This window comes from Pipistrellus kuhlii, unplaced genomic scaffold (assembly GCF_014108245.1).
Source record: "Pipistrellus kuhlii isolate mPipKuh1 unplaced genomic scaffold, mPipKuh1.p scaffold_m20_p_118, whole genome shotgun sequence".
Taxonomy (NCBI): Eukaryota; Metazoa; Chordata; class Mammalia; order Chiroptera; family Vespertilionidae; genus Pipistrellus; species Pipistrellus kuhlii.
Window position 1 is genome coordinate 12501 of NW_023425425.1, and position 20464 is coordinate 32964.

The window sequence follows — 20464 nt, forward strand, 5'->3', positions numbered from 1 at the left end:
TCGCTCGATGCTCGGACGATGCGTCGGACGCTCGGACGCCTCGGTCGCCGGTTCGGCTCGGACGCTCGGTGCCTCGGAACGCTAGGCGCTCGATGCTCGGACGATGCTCGGGACGCTCGGACGCTCGGTCTCTCGGTTCGCTCGGACGCTCGGTTCGCTCGGACGCTCGGCGCTCGGATGCTCGGACGATGGCTCGGTCGATCGGACGCTCGGGCGCTCGGTCGATCGGCGTCGGCCGCTCGCCGAGCTCGGACGCTCGGGGCGCTCGGACGCTTCGGTTTCGCTCGGTCGCTCGGGCGCTCGGACGCTCGGTCGCTCGGGCGCTCGGACGCTCGGACGCTCAGGACGCTCGGACGCTCGGACGCTCGGTACGCTCGGGGCCAACTCGGGCGCGCGGACGCTCAAGGACGCTCGGACGCTCGGACGCTCGGGCGCTCGGACGCTCACGCTCGGCGCTCGGGCGCTAGGACGCTCAGGACGCTCGGACGCTCGGACGCTCGGGCGCCTCGGCGCTCGGACGCTCGGTACGCTCGGGCGGCTCGGTCGCTCAGGATCTGCTCGGACGCTCAGGCGCTCGGCGCTCAGGATGCTCGGACGCTCGGTCGCTCTCGACGCTCGGGGCGCTCCGGCTCGCTCGGATGCTCGGCACGATGCTCGGTCGCTCGGTTCGCTCGGGCGCTCGGTCGCTCGGACGCTCGGTCGCTCGTCGCTTCGGTCGCTTCGGGCGCTCGGACGCTTCGGCGCGGCTCGGTCGCTCGGGCGCTCGGACGCTCGGCCGCTTTCGGTCGCTCGGTCGCTCGGACGCTCGGTCGCTCGGTCGCTCGGGCGCTCGGACGCTCGGACGCTCGGACGCTCGGACGCTCGGGCGCTCGGACGCTCGGACGCTCGGTCGCTCGGACGCTCGGGCGCTCGGTCGCTCGGATGCTCGGACGATGCTCGGACGCTCGGTCGCTCGGACGCTCGGATGCTCGGACGATGCTCGGACGCTCGGGCGCTCGGACGCTCGGTCGCTCGGACGCTCGGGCGCTCGGGCGCTCGGTCGCTCGGGCGCTCGGACGCTCGGTCGCTCGGGCGCTCGGGCGCTCGGGCGCTCGGACGCTCGGACGCTCGGTCGCTCGGATGCTCGGACGATGCAGGAGCCCAGGGCGGGACGGCCCTCGCGCCTGGAGGAAGGGCTCCCAGGCAAACGCCGTAGCCGTGAGCGCAGCTCAGACCCCCTGGGCGGTGGTTCCACACACGCCAGCGTGAGCACCGGTGGCGGCTGACAGGGAGGAGGGGAAGGGGTTCTCACCCGGGGGCAGGCCTCCCCTCCCTCCCACCCCTCACCGCGGCCCGGCGAGAAGGCGGCCTTTCCATCTTCCCATCATCCCAGCTGCCCCCTGACCCGCCTCCAGCCCGCCCCTGGCTTTGCCGGCTGGTGCAGCCCAGGGGAGGGAGAGAAGGGGAGGGAGGGGAGGGGAGGGGAGGGGGGAGGGGAAGGAAGGGAGGGCAGGGCAGGTGAGGGGAGGGGAAGGAAGAGAGGGGAGAGGAAAGGAGGGGAGGAGGGGAGGGAGGGGAGGAGGGGAGAGAAAGGAGGGGAGGGAGGGGAGGGGAGGGGAAGGAAGGGAGGGGAGGGGAGGGAGGGAGGGGAAGGGAGGGGAGGGGGAGGGGAGGGCAGGCGAGGGGAGGGGAGGGGAGGGGAGGGGAGGGGAGGGGAGGGGAGGGGAGGGGGGAGGGGAAGGAAGGGAGGGGAGGGCAGGTGAGGGGAGGGGAAGGAAGGGAGGGAGAGGAAAGGAGGGAAGGGAGGGGAGGGGAGGGGAGGGGAGGGAGGGAGGGGAGGGGAGGGGAGGGAGGGGAAGGGAGGGGAGGGGGGAGGGGAGGGCAGGGGAGGGGAGGGGAGGGGAGGGGAGAGGAGGGGAGGGGAGGGGAGGGGAGAGAAGGGGAGGGAGGGGAGGGGAGGGGAAGGGAGGGGAGGGGAGAGAAGGGCCGGAGGGAGGACCAAGGCGGGTGGGTTCTCGGTCCTCAGCGCCCTTCCTGCACGTCCAGCCCCGCCCCTGCCCCTCGCACCCTCTGCCCCTCGCACCCTCTGCCCCTCAAACCCTCTGCCCCTCGCACCCTCTGCCCCTCAAACCCTCTGCCCCTCGCACCCTCTGCCCCTCAAACCCTCTGCCCCTCGCACCCTCTGCCCCTCGCACCCTCTGCCCCTCGCACCCTCTGCCCCTCGCACCCTCTGCCCCTCGCACCCTCTGCCCCTCGCACCCTCTGCCCCTCGCACCCAGGCTGGAGACCGCCGCCGCGGTGCCTTCCGCTGCCACACGCACCGTTTGCTGCCTCCTGCTGGCATGCTGGTTAGGACCGCCCACCGTTTGTGACGGGCGGGCGGGTGCCGCTGGCTGGGGGACGCTGACCCAGGCCTTTGGCCACCAGGCCCACCTGGAAGGTCCCCGTCCCTCCAACAGCCCCGGAGCGGGAGGACGGGTCCGAGGCCGTCCAGCCGGGAGGAGGGACGGGAGGACGGGTCCGAGGCCGTCCAGCCGGAGGAGGGACGGGAGGACGGGGTCCGAGGCCGTCCAGCCGGGAGGAGGGACGGGAGGACGGGTCCGAGGCCGTCCAGCCGGAGGAGGGACGGGAGGACGGGTCCGAGGCCGTCCGGGAGGAGGGACGGGAGGACGGGTCCGAGGCCGTCCAGCCGGGAGGAGGGACGGGAGGACGGGTCCGAGGCCGTCCGGGAGGAGGAGGGAGGACGGGTCCGAGGCCCGTCCGGGAGGAGGGAGGGGAGGACGGGGTCCGAGGCCGTCCAGCCGGAGGAGGGACGGGAGACGGGGTCCGAGGCCGTCCAGCCGGGAGGAGGGACGGGAGGACGGGGTCCGAGGCCGTCCAGCCGGGAGGAGGAGGGACGGAGGACGGGGTCCGAGGCCGTCCAGCCGGGAGGAGGGACGGGAGGACGGGTCCGAGGCCGTCCCGCCGGGAGGAGGGACGGGAGGACGGGGTCCGAGGCCGTCCAGCCGGGAGGAGGGACGGGAGGACGGGGTCCGAGGCCGTCCAGCCGGGAGGAGGGACGGGAGGACGGGGTCCGAGGCCGTCCAGCCGGGAGGAGGGACGGGAGGGCGGGGTCCGAGGCCGTCCAGCCGGGAGGAGGGACGGGAGGACGGGGTCCGAGGCCGTCCAGCCGGGAGGAGGGACGGGAGGACGGAGTCCGAGGCCGTCCAACTGGGAGGAGGGACGGGAGGACGGGTCCGAGGCTGTCCAGCCGGGAGGAGGGACGGGAGGACAGAGTCCGAGGCCGTCCAGCCGGGAGGAGGGACGGGAAGACGGGGTCCGAGGCCGTCCGGCAGGAGGAGGGACGGGAGGACGGGTCCCGAGGCCGTCCAGCCGGGAGGAGGGACGGGAGGACGGGTCCGAGGCCGTCCGGCAGGAGGGATGGGAGCACTCCGGGCGCCGCCGTAGGGACTGATGGATGCTGGTTCGCAGGGAGGCAGGGCGACTGCTTGCTCCACAGGGAGCTCTGGGGCTGAGGCGGCCAGATCCCCGTGCGAGTGAGCGGGGTGAGCAGGGGTGGGACAGGGCACGGACACGCCCTCTTTTAGATGGAAACGTGGGGAAATAGGCTTGTTTGGTGCTGCACGAAGGTGTTCTGAAGGACTCGGCCGGCTGGTTGGCTCAGGGGTTGAGTGTTGACCCATGAACAAGAGGCCCTGGTTCCATTCCCGTCAGGGCACAGGCCGGGCTGCGGGCTCGATCCCCAGTGTGGGGCGTGCAGGAGGCAACGGTCCATGATTCTCTCTCATTGTAGATGTTTCTATCTCTCTTCCCTCTCCCTCCCTCTAAAATCAATAAAAATATCCTACACAATCCTATATAATAAAAGGCTAATATGCAAATCAACCGCAGGGTGGAACTACCGGTTGCTGTGACGCACACTGACCACCAGGGGGCAGACGCTCAATGCAGGAGCTGCCCCTGGTGGTCAGTGCGCTCTGCAGGGGGAGCACTGCTCAGCCAGAAGCTGGGCTCACGGCTGGCGAGCTCAGTGGAGGGAGCCCCTCGGGCCTCCGTGGCAGCACTGAGGATGCCTGAACGAAGGCTTAGGCCGGGGAGCAGGCCGGGGAGCAGGCCTAAGCCACCAGTCGGACGTCCCCCAAGGCTCCCGGACTGTGAGAGGCGCAGGCCGGGCTGAGGGACCCCTCCCAAGGGTATGAATTTTGTGCGCCGGGCCCTGGTGACAAAATAACAATAATGAAAGTAGTTTTCTTTTTTATATATATATATTTTATTGGTTTTGTACAGAGAGGAAGGGAGAGAGAGAGTTAGAAACATCGATACGAGAGAGTCATCATTCAGCTGCCTCTTGCACACCCTCTACTGGGGATGTGCACCCAACCAAGGTACATGCCCTGACCGGAATCGAACCCGGGACCTTTCAGCCCCCAAGCCGACGCTCTATCCATTGAGCCAAACCGGCCTCGGCGAAAGTAGTTTTCTAGAGGAAGCAAATCCCTTCTCTGTCTACTTTTGTGTGTGTTTGAAACTTTGGAGCCAGGTTGCTGTGCTCCCTGCTCAAGATTAAAATTAAAATTAAAATCTCTTCCTGCCTCGGGGGGACTCGGCTGCGTGTGGACGTGGGGGCCAGCCCAGCTCCCAGTGTCTCTCCTCACCGGTCTCCGCCCTCTGAACCAGGCGCCTCCGAATGCTGATCGCCGGCACCGATTCCCTTTCAGATGTGAGCGCGAGGGCGGACGCAGGAAGCCACGAAGATGCCGTGGACCCGCAGGGCCGTGGCGATGAGACTGGCCAGTCTGTGTCTCATGGGTAAGGGACACTCTCATCGCTGGCCCTGGGGGGCGGAATGCGGAGACCGGTCTCGCCTGCCCGCGGTCCAGGGCCGTCGCTTTTAGGAAAACAGACAAACGCAGGCGCGGCTGAGGCCTGCTCGGGCCTGGGGGCGCCTCCTCCTCGGGGACCGGGAGCTAGTGGGGCCGATTCGGAGCGAGGTCACCACCCTGGAGGGCAGCCCCAGCCTGGCTTTTCCTCCGTCACGTGTGCGCCTGTGCGCCTCGCCGGGCACTGCTCTAGCAGCTTGTGTCCTCTGTCTGTCATCCGTCCGTCACCTGTCATCCGTCTGTCATCCGTCCGTCATCCGTCATCTGTCTGTCATCCGTCCGTCATCCGTCATCTGTCTATCATCCATCCATCCATCACCCGTCATCTGTCTCATCTGTCATCTGTCATCTATCTGTCATCCATCCATCATCTGTCATCTGTTTGTTATCCATCCATCATCCATCATCTGTCTGTCATCCATCCGTCATCCATCCGTCATCCGTCATCCGTCATCTGCCTGTCATCCATCCGTCACCTGTCATCTGTCATCCATCCATCATCCGTCATCTGTCTCATTTGTCTGTCATCCGTCATCTGTCTGTCATCCATCCATCATCTGTCATCTGTCTGTCATCCATCTGTCATCTGTCATCTGTCTGTCATCTGTCCCAGGCAGCACTGCCCGTCCCTGCAGTGTGTCTGCAGCAGCCGTGGCCTCTGCCGGGGAAATGTCCGCGCTCACCGTGCCATCCGGAGGGCAGAGGACAAGCCAGTCCCCACCCCCTGCACCCTCCCTTCCCCGCCCCCCGGCCTTGGTGGCCGTCCTCACCATGAGGTTCAGTAACCAGCAGCACACTGCTTTCTGTCCTCCGCCCGCTGGGCAGCCCCTGTGCTCAGCGCCCGCGCCCACGCCACCCTGCGGTGGGTCCACGCCCCTATGGTGTGTCCACGCCCCCCTGTGGTGTGTCCACGCCCCTATGGTGGGTCCACGCCCCCCTGTGGTGTGTCCACGCCCCTATGGAGGGTCCACGCCCCTATGGTGTGTCCACGCCCCCCTGTGGTGTGTCCACGCCCCTATGGTGGGTCCACGCCCCTATGGTGTGTCCACGCCCCCCTGTGGTGTGTCCACGCCCCTATGGTGTGTCCACGCCCCCCTATGGTGTGTCCACGCCCCCCTATGGTGTGTCCACGCCCCTATGGTGGGTCCACGCCCCCCTATGGTGTGTCCACGCCCCCCTATGGTGTGTCCACGCCCCCCTGTGGTGTGTCCACGCCCCTATGGAGGGTCCACGCCCCCCTGTGGTGTGTCCACGCCCCCCTATGGTGTGTCCACACCCCCCTATGGTGGGTCCACGCCCCCCTGTGGTGTGTCCACGCCCCCCTATGGTGGGTCCACGCCCCTATGGTGTGTCCACGCCCCTATGGTGGGTCCACGCCCCTGTGGTGTGTCCACGCCCCTATGGTGTGTCCACGCCCCCGCGGGGGTCCAGCAGCACAGGGAGGCCTCGGTCCGCGCTCACTCGCGTGGGAGGGGCGGGCGGAGGGCCTGCCCGTGTCTGACTGGCTTTCTCCCCCAGTGCAGGCCGGGCCGGCGCTCGGAGCTCCGCATAGGTGGCCTGGTGAGCAGCGCCCGAGGGGCTAAGGGCCGGGAGGGCGGGGCGGGCGGCCGTTCAGACGTCTCCGAGGGGGGAATGTGCTTCCCATCCCAGACCCGCTGCCCATTTCGCTGGAATCGTCCTTCCCAAAAGCTCGTCTCTGGAAAAGGAGCCGAGCTGACGCTCCCCTTGCCTCAGGAAGTTATTGTGAGAAATGAGCCCGGGAGGCCGTTGTGAAACCCCTGTCATGGCCCTGACCGGTGCGGCTCAGTGGATAGAGCGCCGGCCCGCAGATTGGAGGGTCCCGGGTTCGATTCCGGTCAGGGCATGTGCCTGGGTTGCGAGCACATCCCCAGTGTGTGTGTGGGGGCGGGGTGCGGGAGGCAGCTGGTCGGTGTTTCCAGAGCCGGGGCTGGCTCCGGGCAGCTTTGGCCAGGAATGTGGGCTCCAGGTCCCAGGCTGGGGGGAGAGGGGGGCGAGGCTGCATGGTCAGGACCCCGTCAGCCGCGTTTTGCTCTGCTCCTCGCTAGAGTCCTCCGATGAGTCCTGCATTTTCAGCCTGACCTTGAGGGACTTCCGGCCCATTCTATCCTGGGAATTGAAAAACCGCTCCATCATGCCAACACACTACACACTGTGGCACACGGACATGAGGTGAGGGTCCCGGCTCGCTCTTCCCTGCTGGACCATCGCCATTCCCGTGGTGGGCGGGGGTCAGCTGAGACAGAGCCTCCCCCCTCCCTCCCTCTCCCCCCTCCCCCCCCCCCCCCCCGCCTCTCTTCCTCTCTCCTCTTTCCTCTCTCTCTCCCCCCACCCTGAACCCCGCACTCTGTGTGTGCGTGCTCTCGGGAGCTGTACAGCCCTGTGTGATTGGACGGGATGCTTGGACAGGTCACGGCCACTTGGGACAAAGCTCACATCGGTGACCAAAGCCATCCCTGCACCCAGAGCCTCAGGAGCGGGAGCGAGGGTGTCCGGTCCCCGGTCCCCGGGCGGGGCTGTGGGAAAGGCGCCCTCCCCTGGAGGCGCCCAGCGCCGGACCAGCGCCAGGGCCCGGCTCTCTGCTGAGCTCCGGGAGACGGAGGCACGGGGGAAGCTCCCGGGCCCAGAGTCCGGCTGGGTCGCCGCCGTGGCCCTGTGGCCCTGTGACCCTGTGACCCCGTGACCCTGTGACCCTGTGGCCTGTGACCCTGTGACTCTGTAATCCTGTGGTGTGACCCTGTGACCCTGTGGCCTGTGACCCTCTGACCCTCTGACCTGTGACCTGGCCACAGAGCTCCGTCCTCGGGGCCTTGGGGGGTCAGCGATGTGGGGGACACGCCTCCTTCGCTCTCCCCCGTGGGGCACACTCACCCCAGTCCCATTGGCCAGGAGCCCCACAGCGTGTCCTCGGTCCTTTTGGCATCAAGCTTTTGTAAACTGTATTTCATCTCAGAGAGGGAGGGAGAGGGAGAGGAAGAGAGACACATTCAGGTGAGAGAGAGTCACGGACCGGCTGCCTCCCGCACGCCCCACACGGGGGGAGGAGCCCATAACCCGGGCCTGTGCGCTGACGGGAATCGAACCCTGGCCTCCTGGTGCCCAGGTCGGCCTCAGCCCCAGAGCCCGCGGCCTGGAGGGCTCTGGAAGCCTCGTGCCGCCTGCCGCTCCGAAGCCGAGGAGGCCGAGGGCCGTGCGCCCTCCTGGCTCCGGCTGGCCGGGCGCAGGGCCTTGGGTCCTCAGCTGCGGAGGGACGGGGTCTCGGCGGGGCACCCCGGCTGCCCGGGAGGAGCAGGGAGCCCCAGGTTCGCTCGCTCTTCCTGTGAGCCTGCTCCGTGCAGGGACAGCCTGTGAGGCGCAGAGGCGATGGCGATCCCGGGCCCCTGAGCGGGGGGCGGGGGGCGGGGGGAGGACCGGGCGGAGGGACTGGCCCTGGCCGCACCCGGACGGCGTCTCATCGTAAACAGTGTCTCCGCCCGTTTCTCCCCTCGAAGCGGTTCAGACGTGCCCCTGGAGCTGGTCCCCGAGTGCGCCAACACCACGCGGGCCTCCTGCGACCTCACGCAGCACTGGCGCAGCCTGACCGAGATGTACCTGCCCCGGCTCGTCGGGTCCCGGGGGGGCGCCACGCTGGTGGACTGCGGGGGCTCCATCTTCCCGGACACGGACAGTGAGTCCTCCCCTTCCAGCCTCCGCGCCCGCTCCCCGCCGCCCGCTCCCGGCCCGCCGGCCCGCCGCCCGCCGCCCGCTGCCCACCCGCCGGCTCCCGCCCGCTGCCCCGCTGCCCGCTCCCCGCCCGCCGGCTCCCCGCCCGCCGCCGCTGCCCACCCGCCGGCTCCCCGCCCGCTGCCCGCTGCCCGCTCCCGCCCGCCGCCCGCTCCCCGCCCGCCCGCCCGCCGCCCGCTCCCCGCCCGCCGCCCACCGCCCGCTCCCCGCCCGCCGCCCACCCGCCCGCTCCCCCGCCCGCCGCCCGCTCCCGCCGCCGCCCGCCCGCCGGCTCCCCCCCCGCCGCCCGCCCACCGCCCGCTCCCCGCCCGCTCCCCGCCCGCCGCCCGCCCGCCGGCTCCCCGCCCGCCGCCCGCTCCCCGCCCGCCGCCCGCTCCCCGCCCGCCGCCCGCTCCCCGCCCGCCGCCCGCCGCCCGCTCCCCGCCCGCCGCCCACCGCCGCTCCCCGCCCGCCGCCCACCGCCCGCTCCCCGCCCGCCGCCCGCTCCCCGCCCGCTCCCGCCCGCCGCCCGCCCGCCGGCTCCCCGCCCGCCGCCCGCCCACCGCCCGCTCCCCGCCCGCTCCCCGCCCGCCGCCCGCCCGCCGGCTCCCCGCCCGCCGCCCGCTCCCCGCCCGCCGCCGGCCCCCCGCCCGCCCCCCGCCCCCCGCCCGCCGCCCGCTGCCCCACCCGCCGGCTCCCCGCCCACCGCCCGCCGCCCGCCGCCCGCTCCCTGGCGGAGCGGCTCCTCGGGGCTCTGAGCCTCGGCTTCCTGTCCAGACAGCGGAGCGGCTCCCGGCGGGAGGCGGGCACGGGCAGTACCACTGCTGCCTGTTGACTTGCCTTTTTGGTTTGTTTTATATATTTATATTCATTTCAGAGAGGAAGGGACGGGGGAGAGACAGAGAGAAACATCCATGATGAGAATCAGGGATCGGCTGCCTCCTGCACGCCCCTCACTGGGGATCAACCCCGCAACCGGGCCTGTGCCCCGACCTCCTGGGTCCGAGGTCGATGCCCAGCCCTGAGCCGCGCCGGCCGCCGGCCGTGGTGGTTTGTCTCACCGCCTGGCGGCAGCGGGCGCAGGGGCCCCGGCCTGCGGGTGGGCAGGCACCCCTTCTGGGGCCGATGTTCTCCTCAGCCCCGCCACGCCTCGCCCAGACCACCTCTCAGGAGCCTTCGCCGTGTGGGCGCCCGGCGGGCGTGCCCGGGCCCGGCTCAGACCGGCTGTGCCCGGTGGCCCTGCCTCCCTCCGCCCACAGCCCCCTGGCGGGACGGCGCCTCTGCCAGGCCCTCGGCTTCTGGCTTCTCGGTGTCCTCACTGGCACCTGTTCCCGAGAGAGAGGCTCGGTTCCAGCTCCCGTGGAAGGCGGGAGGCGTGCTCGGCGGTAATGGCAGCCCATGCCCCGGGCGGGCAGCAGGTCCGGGGAGGCCCTTCCTGTGGGAGTGTCCCCACAGGGAGAAGCAAGCACAGCTCCCCGGCGTGGCCGTGAGGGCATTAAAGACCGCTTGTCAAGTAATAGTAATAAAATGCCGGCCCCGGGGGCCCAGTGCTTGAGCATTGACCTGTGAACCAGAAGGTCGAGGTTTGATTCCTGGTCGGGGCCAGGCCCAGACTGTGGGCTCCAGCTCCAGTGGTGGGTGTGCAGGAGGCAGCCGATCCATGATTCTCTTTCTCTCCCCTCTCTCTTCCTCTCTGAAATGAATAAAAATATCTTTTTTTAAAAGAAAGTAAACCACCTTACTTCCCAAGGGAAGAAAGGGACAGATACTGCAGCTGGTTGACTCCCTCTTCCAAGACTCCAAACGGCAGGCATTAAAAATCCGTGAGTGCCCAGGTTAAAGGAAAGACAGGGCGTCTGCTGTGGCCCCGTCCTCCTGCAGGTGCTGCTGTGAGAATTAGGAACCTTAACACCTGCCTGCCTAACCCACAATCCCCCCGGAGCGATTTATCCCAGAGAGACGATGGGCGAGAGCAGAGATTCAGCTCCAGGAGACTCACTGACACACAGATTCTGCTCAGAAAAGTGAGAGTCGGCCCAAGTGTTCAGAGCAGCAGGCCCGTCCAGTCTGGGTCCAGCCGCCTCGCGGGAGGGAATTCGCTGAGAGAAATTGTGAGGAAGGTCAGGGGCCAGAGAGAAACGTTAGACCGTGGGGGCCACGTGTGGTCTCCGTGACGTATTCTTCATTTGTTTACAACCTTTTCGAAGCTAAAGCCCTTCTCACCGTGCAGGCTGTGCAGATGTTCACCCCCAGGCCGGGCGTGGCCAAGCCCTCCTATAGATAAACACGTGCGTTGATGTGTCTGTGAAATAAGTGGAGACACGTACCGCGTAGAACGGTGTGGGTAAAGAACGGTTTGATTTTAGCTTGGGAGGGTGTGTGTGTGGGTGTGTATATATGTCTGTGTATGTTCACACACACGCCGTAGAGACAGAAGAAGATGGCCAGCCACCTTCAGAAGCAGTTGTCCGTGGTCTCTGCTGGTTCTGCAGGGGTTGTGTATTGCCCTGGTGGTCAGGGTGTGGCCGGTGACTCGGGCTGTGAGAGAATTCACGGGGAGAGGAAAGGCGCAGAGAGGAAGCTTATATTACTTCCCAAGGGAGGAAAGGGCCAGATACCGCAGCTGGTTGACTCCGGGCAGGGAACAAAGGGTGGCCTGATCTTCTCAGCAGGGACTGTTGCTAAGCAACAAGGACGGGCGGGGTGATGGGGGACTGGCTGGGTGGAGCAGATGCCAGGGGCTCTCCTGAAAAGTTAGCTTGTTTTCTGGGAATCAGGCGGACATCCTGGGGAAGTGTCTTACAGCTGTTTTCCTCATCCCCGCAAAACATGCTCAGAGCAAAGGTTACAGAGCTGGAGAGAGGCCTGTTCGGAGGGGAGGGGGGGGGGGGCTTTCCTTCTAACCAGAGATTCGTTGGTGTGCACTACCCCTGAGTTGTAGAAACAGCAGGGAGGAGGGGAGTGCAGGAATGTAGCCTTGAGAGCAGCTCATCTCATCCCGTTTGAATCAGAGGAGCCGTCAGTCTTGGGGGTCATTGCCAGGGGCTCCTCATGAATGGTGGGAGGCCACAGCCAGGAAAAGCAGAGGCCTTGGTCCCGACCTTACAGCTGTAATGGGGAAGGAAGGCACTCACTTCTGTGTTTAGAAGACAGCCTGACCATGGGCAAGCACTGACTTCTGTCCGCTTCCTGTGGGGGTGGGAAGCAAATCACTCCTGTTGGTCCCGTGTTCCATCGCTTAAAAGGGGGACCACACGAATGCTCCTGAAAAATAACTAAAAACAAGCCGCACCAGGCCTGACGCAGGACAGCAGGCAGGTTGAGAGGAAGACAGCGGGCAGAAGGAAGGAAGGCCTCTGGCACGCGGGCACGGCTGCCGGCTGGCAGGGGGTCGCGTCTGACTCTATTTTCCATGCAGTGATTTTGGAACCCCCTGAGTTCGAGGTCACCGGCTTTGAGGACCACATCAACGTGACACTGAAGTTCCCGCCCGCCTTGCCCAAGCTGCGGCCTGGGGAAGGGCTGTGGCTGCACCTGTCGCTCTCCATAGAGGAGGAGTCGGAGGGGGTTGTGAAGCAGGTAAGAGGTCAGAGCAGTGCTGAGTGGGTGATGACATTCTTTTACATTCATACCAGGCCTGGTGCACGGAATCTGCACTCGGGGATGGGGGGGGGGTCCCTCAGCCCAGCCTGCGCCCTCTCGCAGCCCGGGAGCCCTCGGGGGATGTCCATCTGCCGGCTTAGGCCCACTCCCCCTGCCCTCGCCGTCTGTGATCCCAGCTTCTGGCTGAGCGCTACAACTCAGAGGTAATTGACCACCAGGGGGCAGCTCCTGCATTGAGCGGGATCAGGCCAAAACCAGCTCTGTGACATCCCCCAAAGGGTCCCATATTACCAGAGGGCACAGGCCAGGTTGAGGGACCCCAATGGTGCACAATTGGAGATGTGGAAGGTTGTCCAGCTGGGGAGGGACCATGGGAATGCTTCAGTGCACGTCCAGCCTGTCTCACTGAGTCCCATTTGGCCAGTCTCCAGCAGCAAGCTAACCTACCGGACAGTGTCTGCTCCCTGCTGGTCTGTGCACGTCATAGCAAGCGGTTGAGTGGCCTTAGCATATCATTTGCATATTATGCTTTGATTGGTTGAATGGCCAATCAGTTGACTGGACACTTAGCATATTATGCTTTTATTATATAGGCTATACACTTCAAAAAGAGAAAGTTATTATCGCCCTGGCCAGTTTGGCTCAGAGGACAGAGCGTCAGCCTGTGGACCAAAGGGTCCCAGGTTCGACTCCGGTCGAACTTTGGTTGCAGGCTCCTCTGCCCCAGGCCCTGGTCAGGGTGTGCAGGAGGCAACCAATTACTGTGTTTCTCTCCCATCGATATTTCTCTCAGTCTTTCCCTCTCTCTTCCACTCTCTCTAAAAGTCAGTGGGAAAATGTCCTTGGGTGAGGATTTAAAATAAATTAATTAGTTAAATAAAATAAAAATGAAGGTATTTGTACTGATCTGAGCAGTTGGACCCGAAGCGCCGAGGTCAGTGTGGTCTGATGTCGGGGAAGGGACTTCCAGCGTTCGCTGGTCACGGGCCTACACAGACTCGACCCGCAGCAGACTCCTCCGGGATTAGCCGTGAGCCAGGGACGCCCAGGAGAGAGGGGCGTGTGGTGCCGGCGGGAGAACAGGCGCAGCTCAGCGCTCCGGGCGGTCGGGGGAGGCGGTGGTTCAGCCGCACGTAAAAGGCACCTGCCTCTCCCGCCGCTGCCCCCGTGCCCCGTACGGGGACGGCCGTTCCCGCAGCTCTGCTCCCACCCCGTTCCCCGAAGGACTACCTGCTTGACAGGAGCTTCGGTGATCCCGGCGTCAGAGAGACCTGGATCTTCCGGGATGTGTCCTCTGGGTCAGTTCCCTAAGAACATGGAGTGAGCCGGGCCAGCGTGGCTCAGGGATTGGGCGTTGACCTAGGAACCAGGATATGCTTCGATTCCCGGTCAGGGCACAGGCCTGGGTTGTGGGCTCCATCCCCAGCAGGGCCATGCAGGAGGCAGTCGATGGATGATTCTCTCTCATCATGGATGCTTCCATCTCTCTCTCCTTCTCCCTTCCATCTGAACTCAATTAAAAATATATGGATTTTTAAAAATATATTTTATTGATTTTTTACAGAGAGGAAGGGAGAGGGATAGAGAGTTAGAAACATCGATGAGAGAGAATCATGGATCAGCTGCCTCTTGCACACCCCCTACTGGGGTTGTGCCTGCAACCAAGGCACATGCCCTTGACAGGAATCGAACCCGGGACCCTTCAGTCTGCAGGCCGACCCTCTATCCCACATGTGTCAAACACAAGGCCCGCGGGCCAAATCCGTCCCGCCAGGCCTTGCAATGTGGCCCGCACCGCGCTGTCATCACTGCACTCCGCTGCGTTTCCATCACAATGACAGTTTTATGACTGTTCAGTAACCATTCGGCCGCGATTTAGGCTGGATTTTAGATTTTGGCCCCTTCTCTGATTGAGTTCGACACCCCTACTCTATCCACTGAGCCAACTGGTTTCAGCAATATACGGATTTTTTTTTTAAGGAACAAACAGAGGGTGATGGGGGAGGGAGAGGAAGCACCCAGTCCTGCCTCCGGGGGGCTGCCCGGTGCCCCTGGGAAGGACATGCCCGCGGGGCTCCTGGCGGCACTGCAGTGCCCGCCCGGCAGCCGCGGCGGGGCAGGCAGGCGCCCGGCCAGAGTATGGCTGTGTGAGAAACACGAACGGGACGCTGGAGAGAAGACCAGGACCAGGTGCTGGTCTTGGCCGGGGCCACGGCTGAGGAAGAACAGGGGCCTCACGGGGCGGCAGGGGCCGTGCCGATTCCGAAACCAAAAAGCCAGCTCCGGCTCTGAGAGCTGCAGGCCGCCTGTCTGAGAGGAGGGAGGACCGGCCTGGGGAGGGAGCCGCCCTCGGCTCTGCCCCAGGCTGTGTGGCCTCGGGCTGCGGGCGCCTCCTCTGGGCCCCAGGAACGACGCCCTTTGGGGAAGGCACCGTCCCTACAGCCAGGTCCCTGGACGGCGCCGTAGAAGTGGCGTCATGGAGACTGTACTCCTCATGGAGCTTTCTCTCTGCGTCTGCAGAACGAGATTCCATAGCTTAGACGTGTGCGTGTGTGCAGGTGTGCATGTGGTTCCGTGGTACACGGTTCATCCCAGGTGACGTGTGACCCCCTCTCCTCGCCGAGCGTGGGGTCTCCCATCCCCCTGTGAGGGCTGAGGCCGCGCCCAGGGGTGCCCTCGGGGCTGGCTCCTCAGTAAGACTCCGCGCCCGTCACTGACCTGCTGTGTGTGTCCGTGTCTCAGCACCTTCTCCAAATCGGCGAGCACACCACCGGCAACTTCACCTACGTCATTGACAAGCTGGCTCCAAACACCAACTACTGCGTGTCTGTGTGCCTGAAGGGCAACTTCCTGTCCAAATCACAGCGGTCCCCCTGGAAGTGTACCCGCCTCCCGCCCAGGCTGGACTCAGGTAGGCCAGGCCTCGGACCCCGCTCCCTTCCCCTCCGAGGGGACGCCCCCGGGGAGGGAGGACCCTGAGGCTGGGGCCCCCGCGGGGGAACAGTTTTATGTCACGGAATCAGGATTAAATTCAGTTCTTCTTCTTCTTCTTTTAATCCTCACGCAAGGATATTTTTCCATTGGCTTTTAGAGAGGGTGGGAGAGAGAAAGACAGAAACGTTGATGTGAGAGAAACACATCGATTGGCTGCCCTCGCCCTGATGAGGGGAGAAACCCTGGGGAGGAGCTTGCAACCGAGGTACGTGCCCTGGACCAGAATCGAACCCGAGACCCATGAGCTGACACTCTGTCCACTGAGCCACACCGGCCAGGGCCGGACAAGATTGTAAGGGGGAACAGAGAGAGCTACACGGAGCCCGGACTTGGGTCCTGGTGTGACCCCAGCCCACCTGCGGGGACCAGCTGTGGGTTTTAGGCAGAAGCCCCTCGCCCACTGCTCCCGCCCGCAGCGCACACGGACACGTGGCCCCCGTGGCTCAGGAGCCGGGGGTGTCTTCAGTTTTGATCGATGAAATGTCAGTGGTCAGTGGTCTCCTGGCTCCGTGTTGGGCAGTGCTGTCATAGATGTGAGATAAACAGAAGTGCCCGGCTGGGGTGGCTCCGTGGCTGAGCATCGACCTATGAACCGGGAGGTCTCGGTTTGATTCACATCAGGGCGCAGGCCCGGGTTGTGGGCTCCATCCAATGTGCGGCATGTAGGAGGCAGCCGGTCCATGATTCTCTCATCACTGATGTTTCTATCTCTCTCTCCCTCCCCCTTCCTCTCTCTGAAATCAATAAAAATACATTTTTAGAAAAAGAAATGGAGCCGAGACCGGTGTGGCTCGGTGGATAGAGCGTCGGCCTGCGGACTGAAAGGTCCCGGGTTCGATTCCGGTCAAGGGAACGTACCTTAGTTGCGGGCACATCCCTGGTGTGGGAGTTGCAGGAGGCAGCTGATAGATGTTTCTCTCTCATCAATGTTTCTGACTCTCTGTCCCTCTCCCTTCCTCTCTGTAAAAAATAAATAAAAAATACTTTTTTAAAAATGTTATAAATCCAAAGAAGATATTATAAGTCAATGTAAAGAATAAAACTATCTTTAGTAGAGTTAAAAAAGGAAATGGAATTAATCTTATTTTTAAAACTTAAACCTGTCACTTTTTGAAAAAAATATATTTTATTGACTTTTTTTTTTTACAGAGAGGAAGGGAGAGGGATAGAGAGTAAGAAACATCGATGAGAGAGAATCATCGCCCAGCTGCCTCTTGCACACCCTCCACCGGGGATGTGCCCGCAACCAAGGCACATGCCCTTGACCGGAATCGAACCCGGGACCTTTCAGTCCGCAGGCCGACGCTCCATCCACTGAGCCACACCGGTTTCGGCTGAAATGTGTATTCGGGTTGTTTCCATTTCCGTGTTCGCGTTTCACAGCGTCTTTCCAGCCGTCGCTCCTCCGACACCCGCCTCGCCCCCAGACGCAGGGCGTCCGTGTGCCGCGCCGCGCGCGCCTGCTGTGAGTTTTGAGACAAAGCCGCTTCGTTTCTCCCGCAGAGGCCTCGGCGCCGGCCGCGGTCGGGGGCCTGGTGGCGCTGCTCCTGGCCGCCGTCCTGGGCAGCGCCCTCGCCATCCTGCGGCAGGTCGGCTGCATCTGCCTCCGGAGCAAGGTCCCCAAGGCGCTGGTACGTGGCTGCGTCCGCCTCCGCCTGTGCCTGCGAGCACAGCGGGGTCCCGTGTGCCGGGTTCCGTCCTCCTCGGAAACACGCCTCTTGCGTGTTAGGGTTTCCTTCCCGCTTTTGCCCGCGTGCTGCTTTTGGGGCTCCCAGGGCACCCCCCTCGGTTCTTCCAGGCCCTTTCGAGGCCAGGCCGGGGGCTCGGACACCCGTGGAATCAGCTGCCTCGGTCTCTCCTCCGTTTCCTGACCCCCCCCCAAAAAAAAAAACACGTGACGGCAGTCCAGACCGGGGGTGTCCGGCCGGGATGCAGATGGCAGCGAGGGGCAGGTGCAGGGACTGGAATCGAACCCGGGACTCTTTAGTCCGCAGGCTGACGCTCTATCCACCGAGCAAAACCAGCCAGGGCAATCCTTTAACTTTTATTACACCCACAAATGAAAAGCAAATACTCAGTCCCGTCTCTCTCTCTCCCTCCCTCCCTCCTCCCTCCCTCCCTCCCTCTCTCTCCTCCCTCCCTCTCTCCCTCTCCCACTCTCCCTCCTCCCTCTCTCCCTCCTCTCTCTCTCCTCCCTCCTCCCTCTCCCTCCCTCTCTCTCCTCCCTCCCTCCCTCCTCTCTCCCTCCCTCCCTCTCTCCCTCCCTCCCTCTCTCTTCTTCTCCCCCTCCCATCTCCCACCTCTCTTTTTCACTCCCTCCTCTCTCTCTCCCCCCTCCCTCCTCTCTCCTCCCTCCCCTCCCTCCCTCTCTCTCGCTCCCTCTCTCCTCATTCTCCCTCTCTCTCTCACCTCTCTCCTCTCCTCCCCTCTCCCCTCCCTCTCTCCCTCTCTCTCTCTCTCTCTCTCCCCCTCCTCCCTCTCCCCCCCCCCCCTCTCTCTCTCCCTCCCGACCTCTCTCATCGCTCTCCCTATCTCTCTCTCGCCTCTCTCCCTCTCTCTCTCCTCTCTCCCATCCCTCGCCCTCGCTCTCTCTCCCCCTCCGCTCTCTCCCTCTCCCTCCGCTCTCCCCTCTGCCCTCTCCCCTCTCTCTCTCCCCCTCCCTCTCCTCCTCTCGAACCGCGCCCTCCTCGCTCCCTCTCTCTCTCTCTCTCCTCTCCCTCCCTCTCCCTCCCTCCCTCTCTCACTCTCCCGCTCCCCTCTCTCTCTCCCTCCTCCCTCTCCTCTTCCCCTCTCGCGCGCCCTCTCTCCCTCAACTCTCTCTCCTCTCGCTCCCTCTCACTCCATCCCTCCCTCCTCCCTCTCTCTCTCGCCTCTCTCCTCTCTCTCCCTCTCCCCCTCCACTCCTCCCTCTCTCACCCTCTCTCCTCCTCTCTCTCCCTCCCTCCCTCTCTCCCTCTCTTCCCTCTCTCTCAGCCCTCTCTCTCTCCCTCCCGCCCGTCTCTCTCTCCCTCCCCTCTCTCCCTCCCTCTCTCCACTCCCTCCCTCCGCTTCTCCCCCTCTCGCTCTCCCTCTCCCTCTCTCCTCGCTCCTCACCTCTTCTCTCTCATCCGCGTCTCTCCTCTCAACTCCTCCCCCCCTCCCCCCTCGACCCTCCCCCAGAACTTGTATGGCGTGCCCATCTGGGCGTTCCCCGAGCGGCCGGCCCTGGAGGCGGTGGCCGTGGCGGAGGTCATCCCGGTCCACAGGAAGAGGAGAGTGTGGGACTACAGCTACGGCGACGAGAGCGACGGGGAGGAGGCGGAGCCCCGGGCCAGCGCCGGGGCCTACACCACCCACGGGCTGGCGGCCAGGCCTCTGTGCCCGGGGCCCCCCTCCTCCGCCACCCCGGGGGCCGGCGAGGAAGCCGAGGCCCTGATGGCCTCCGAGGGGCCGGGGAGCTGGGGGGCCGAGCGCACCGGCGGGGCCTACGAGGGGCCCGGGCCCTGGCCGGCCGAGCGCACCGGCCGGGCCTCCGAGGGGCCGGGGAGCTGGGGGGCCGGCCGGGCCTACGAGGGGCCGGGGAGCTGGGGGGCCGGCCGGGCCTACGAGGGGCCCGGGCCCTGGCCGGCCGAGCGCACCGGCCGGGCCTCCGAGGGGGAGGCGGGGGCCTGGCCGGCGGATCCCTTTCCCCAGGAGGACAGCAGCCCCACCGAGAGCCCCGGGGACCGGATCTTCTTCAACGTGGACCTGAGCTCCGTGCTCGTGCGGGTCCCGGATGGGGAGGACTCTGGAGCCCCCGCGGTGTTCGGTCCTCCGGAGGAGACGGGGGGCCTGGAGGACTCCGAGGACAGCACCCCGGGGCCCGAGGAGGCTCCTTGTGGTGAATGTGACACCTCCACCTCCAACGCGGGCCTCGGGGGCGGCTACATGATGAGATGACCCGGAACAGGGCCTTACCCGCAGCCCCCCCCCCCCACGCTGCTCCCGGAGCGGGGGGGGGGCAGAGCGCCCCCTGCTGGACATCCCCTTTGCAACCCCCGTGTGGGAGGAGTCACGGTGTTTCCCCGGGGCCACGTGCACACGGTCCGAGGGGCAGCTTTGGAGGAGCGCGTCCCCCGGGCCTGCAGGGTGGCCCAGGGCCCTGGGGGGTCACTAACGGGGCAGGGGAGGGCGTCGGGGAGAAGGCGGACAGTCCGGCTGCTGCAGGAGCCGGCCGGTGGCTCCCTCAGGCTCCAGGACAGCGCAGGCAGGCAGCGGGGGGAGGGCCCAGGAGGCCTTTGAGGGTCCTGGGCCTGCAGCCAGTGCCGTGTGTGCTGACTCCAGACGCCCGGCTTGTGACCACAGCCCTGCGGAGGGGGAGCTCAGGGGCAGATGCCCAGGGCTCCTGCTTCAGGCCCATGGTGCTGTGTGGCCCTGAGCACTTTGCCCAGCCTCTCTGAGCCTGTGTTGTGTGCTCACTTGTGAAACAAGGGGACCAGACAAGGTCCTCTCCAAGACCCTGTGACTGCGGGGAGAAATATTAGGAAGCCAGGGGCCCAGTGCACAAAATCGGTGCACGGGGGGGCGGGGGGGTCCCTAGAGGGCCTCCCTTCACCAGCAGCGCTCCCTGGTGGTCAGCGCACATCATCGCGAGCGAGCGAACTCCCCTGTGGTTGAACTCCCCAGGGGACAATTCGCATATTAGGCTTTTCTATATATAGTTGCACAGGCCTGATGACGGGCGGAGGGGCCACAGCCCGGGAGGCCCCCGGTGGGGAGGGTATAGAACCCCACCCCCAACCTCAGCCCTCATCCTCAGACCTTCCTTCTGGATCCTTTCAAGGGGGTGGGGGACAAAGTTTACAGCAGTCTTCCTAGGTCAAGGACATTCGATAGGTTATTTTCTTGTTCTAAAGTAACTCTGACGGGAGAGGAGGGGGGGGAGGGGGGGCGATCTGACGGGTTCTGTAGCAAAGGGGCGCATCAGACCCGGGGCGCCAGCCAATCAGACCTCTGAGTGGACGCCCACCTCTCGGCCTCCGAGTGCGGCGGCCGGCCGCGCCTTGGCGATTTCAGAGTGACCTTTCCCGTGACCTCCGGCAGCGTGTGTGCCTACCTGTGTTTTTAAATTTCGTACGAGGGTTGGGTGGGGAAAGGACAATACAGAGGTACTTTTTAATAAAACGTGGCGCAGTCTGTTTTCTCAGTCCTGGGCTGCTGAGGGCGTGCTCACAGAGGGGGAGAGAGGAGCACCCCTGTGACACAGAAACGCGAGTCAGCTGCCTCCCATGTGGCCCCCGCCAGGGGGGCCGGAGCCAGGCGTGCCCCGC

At 65.2% G+C, this 20464-nt stretch overlaps 1 protein-coding gene across 1 annotated transcript in view; it reads left to right on the forward strand.

The window, feature by feature from the left end:
* IFNAR2 (interferon alpha and beta receptor subunit 2) overlaps positions 1-20315 on the forward strand; it is a 27616-nt gene extending 7301 nt beyond the window's left edge. The window contains exons 2-10 of the mRNA XM_045579845.1: positions 4657-4788; positions 6378-6419; positions 6926-7049; positions 8369-8544; positions 11998-12158; positions 14925-15093; positions 16680-16807; positions 18336-18702; positions 18736-20315. Coding sequence (XP_045435801.1) covers positions 4734-4788; positions 6378-6419; positions 6926-7049; positions 8369-8544; positions 11998-12158; positions 14925-15093; positions 16680-16807; positions 18336-18702; positions 18736-19094 — 1581 coding nt within the window. The 5' untranslated portion in view covers positions 4657-4733 and the 3' untranslated portion in view covers positions 19095-20315. The remainder of the gene's footprint in view (positions 1-4656; positions 4789-6377; positions 6420-6925; positions 7050-8368; positions 8545-11997; positions 12159-14924; positions 15094-16679; positions 16808-18335; positions 18703-18735) is intronic.
* Positions 20316-20464: the final 149 nt, after the last annotated feature.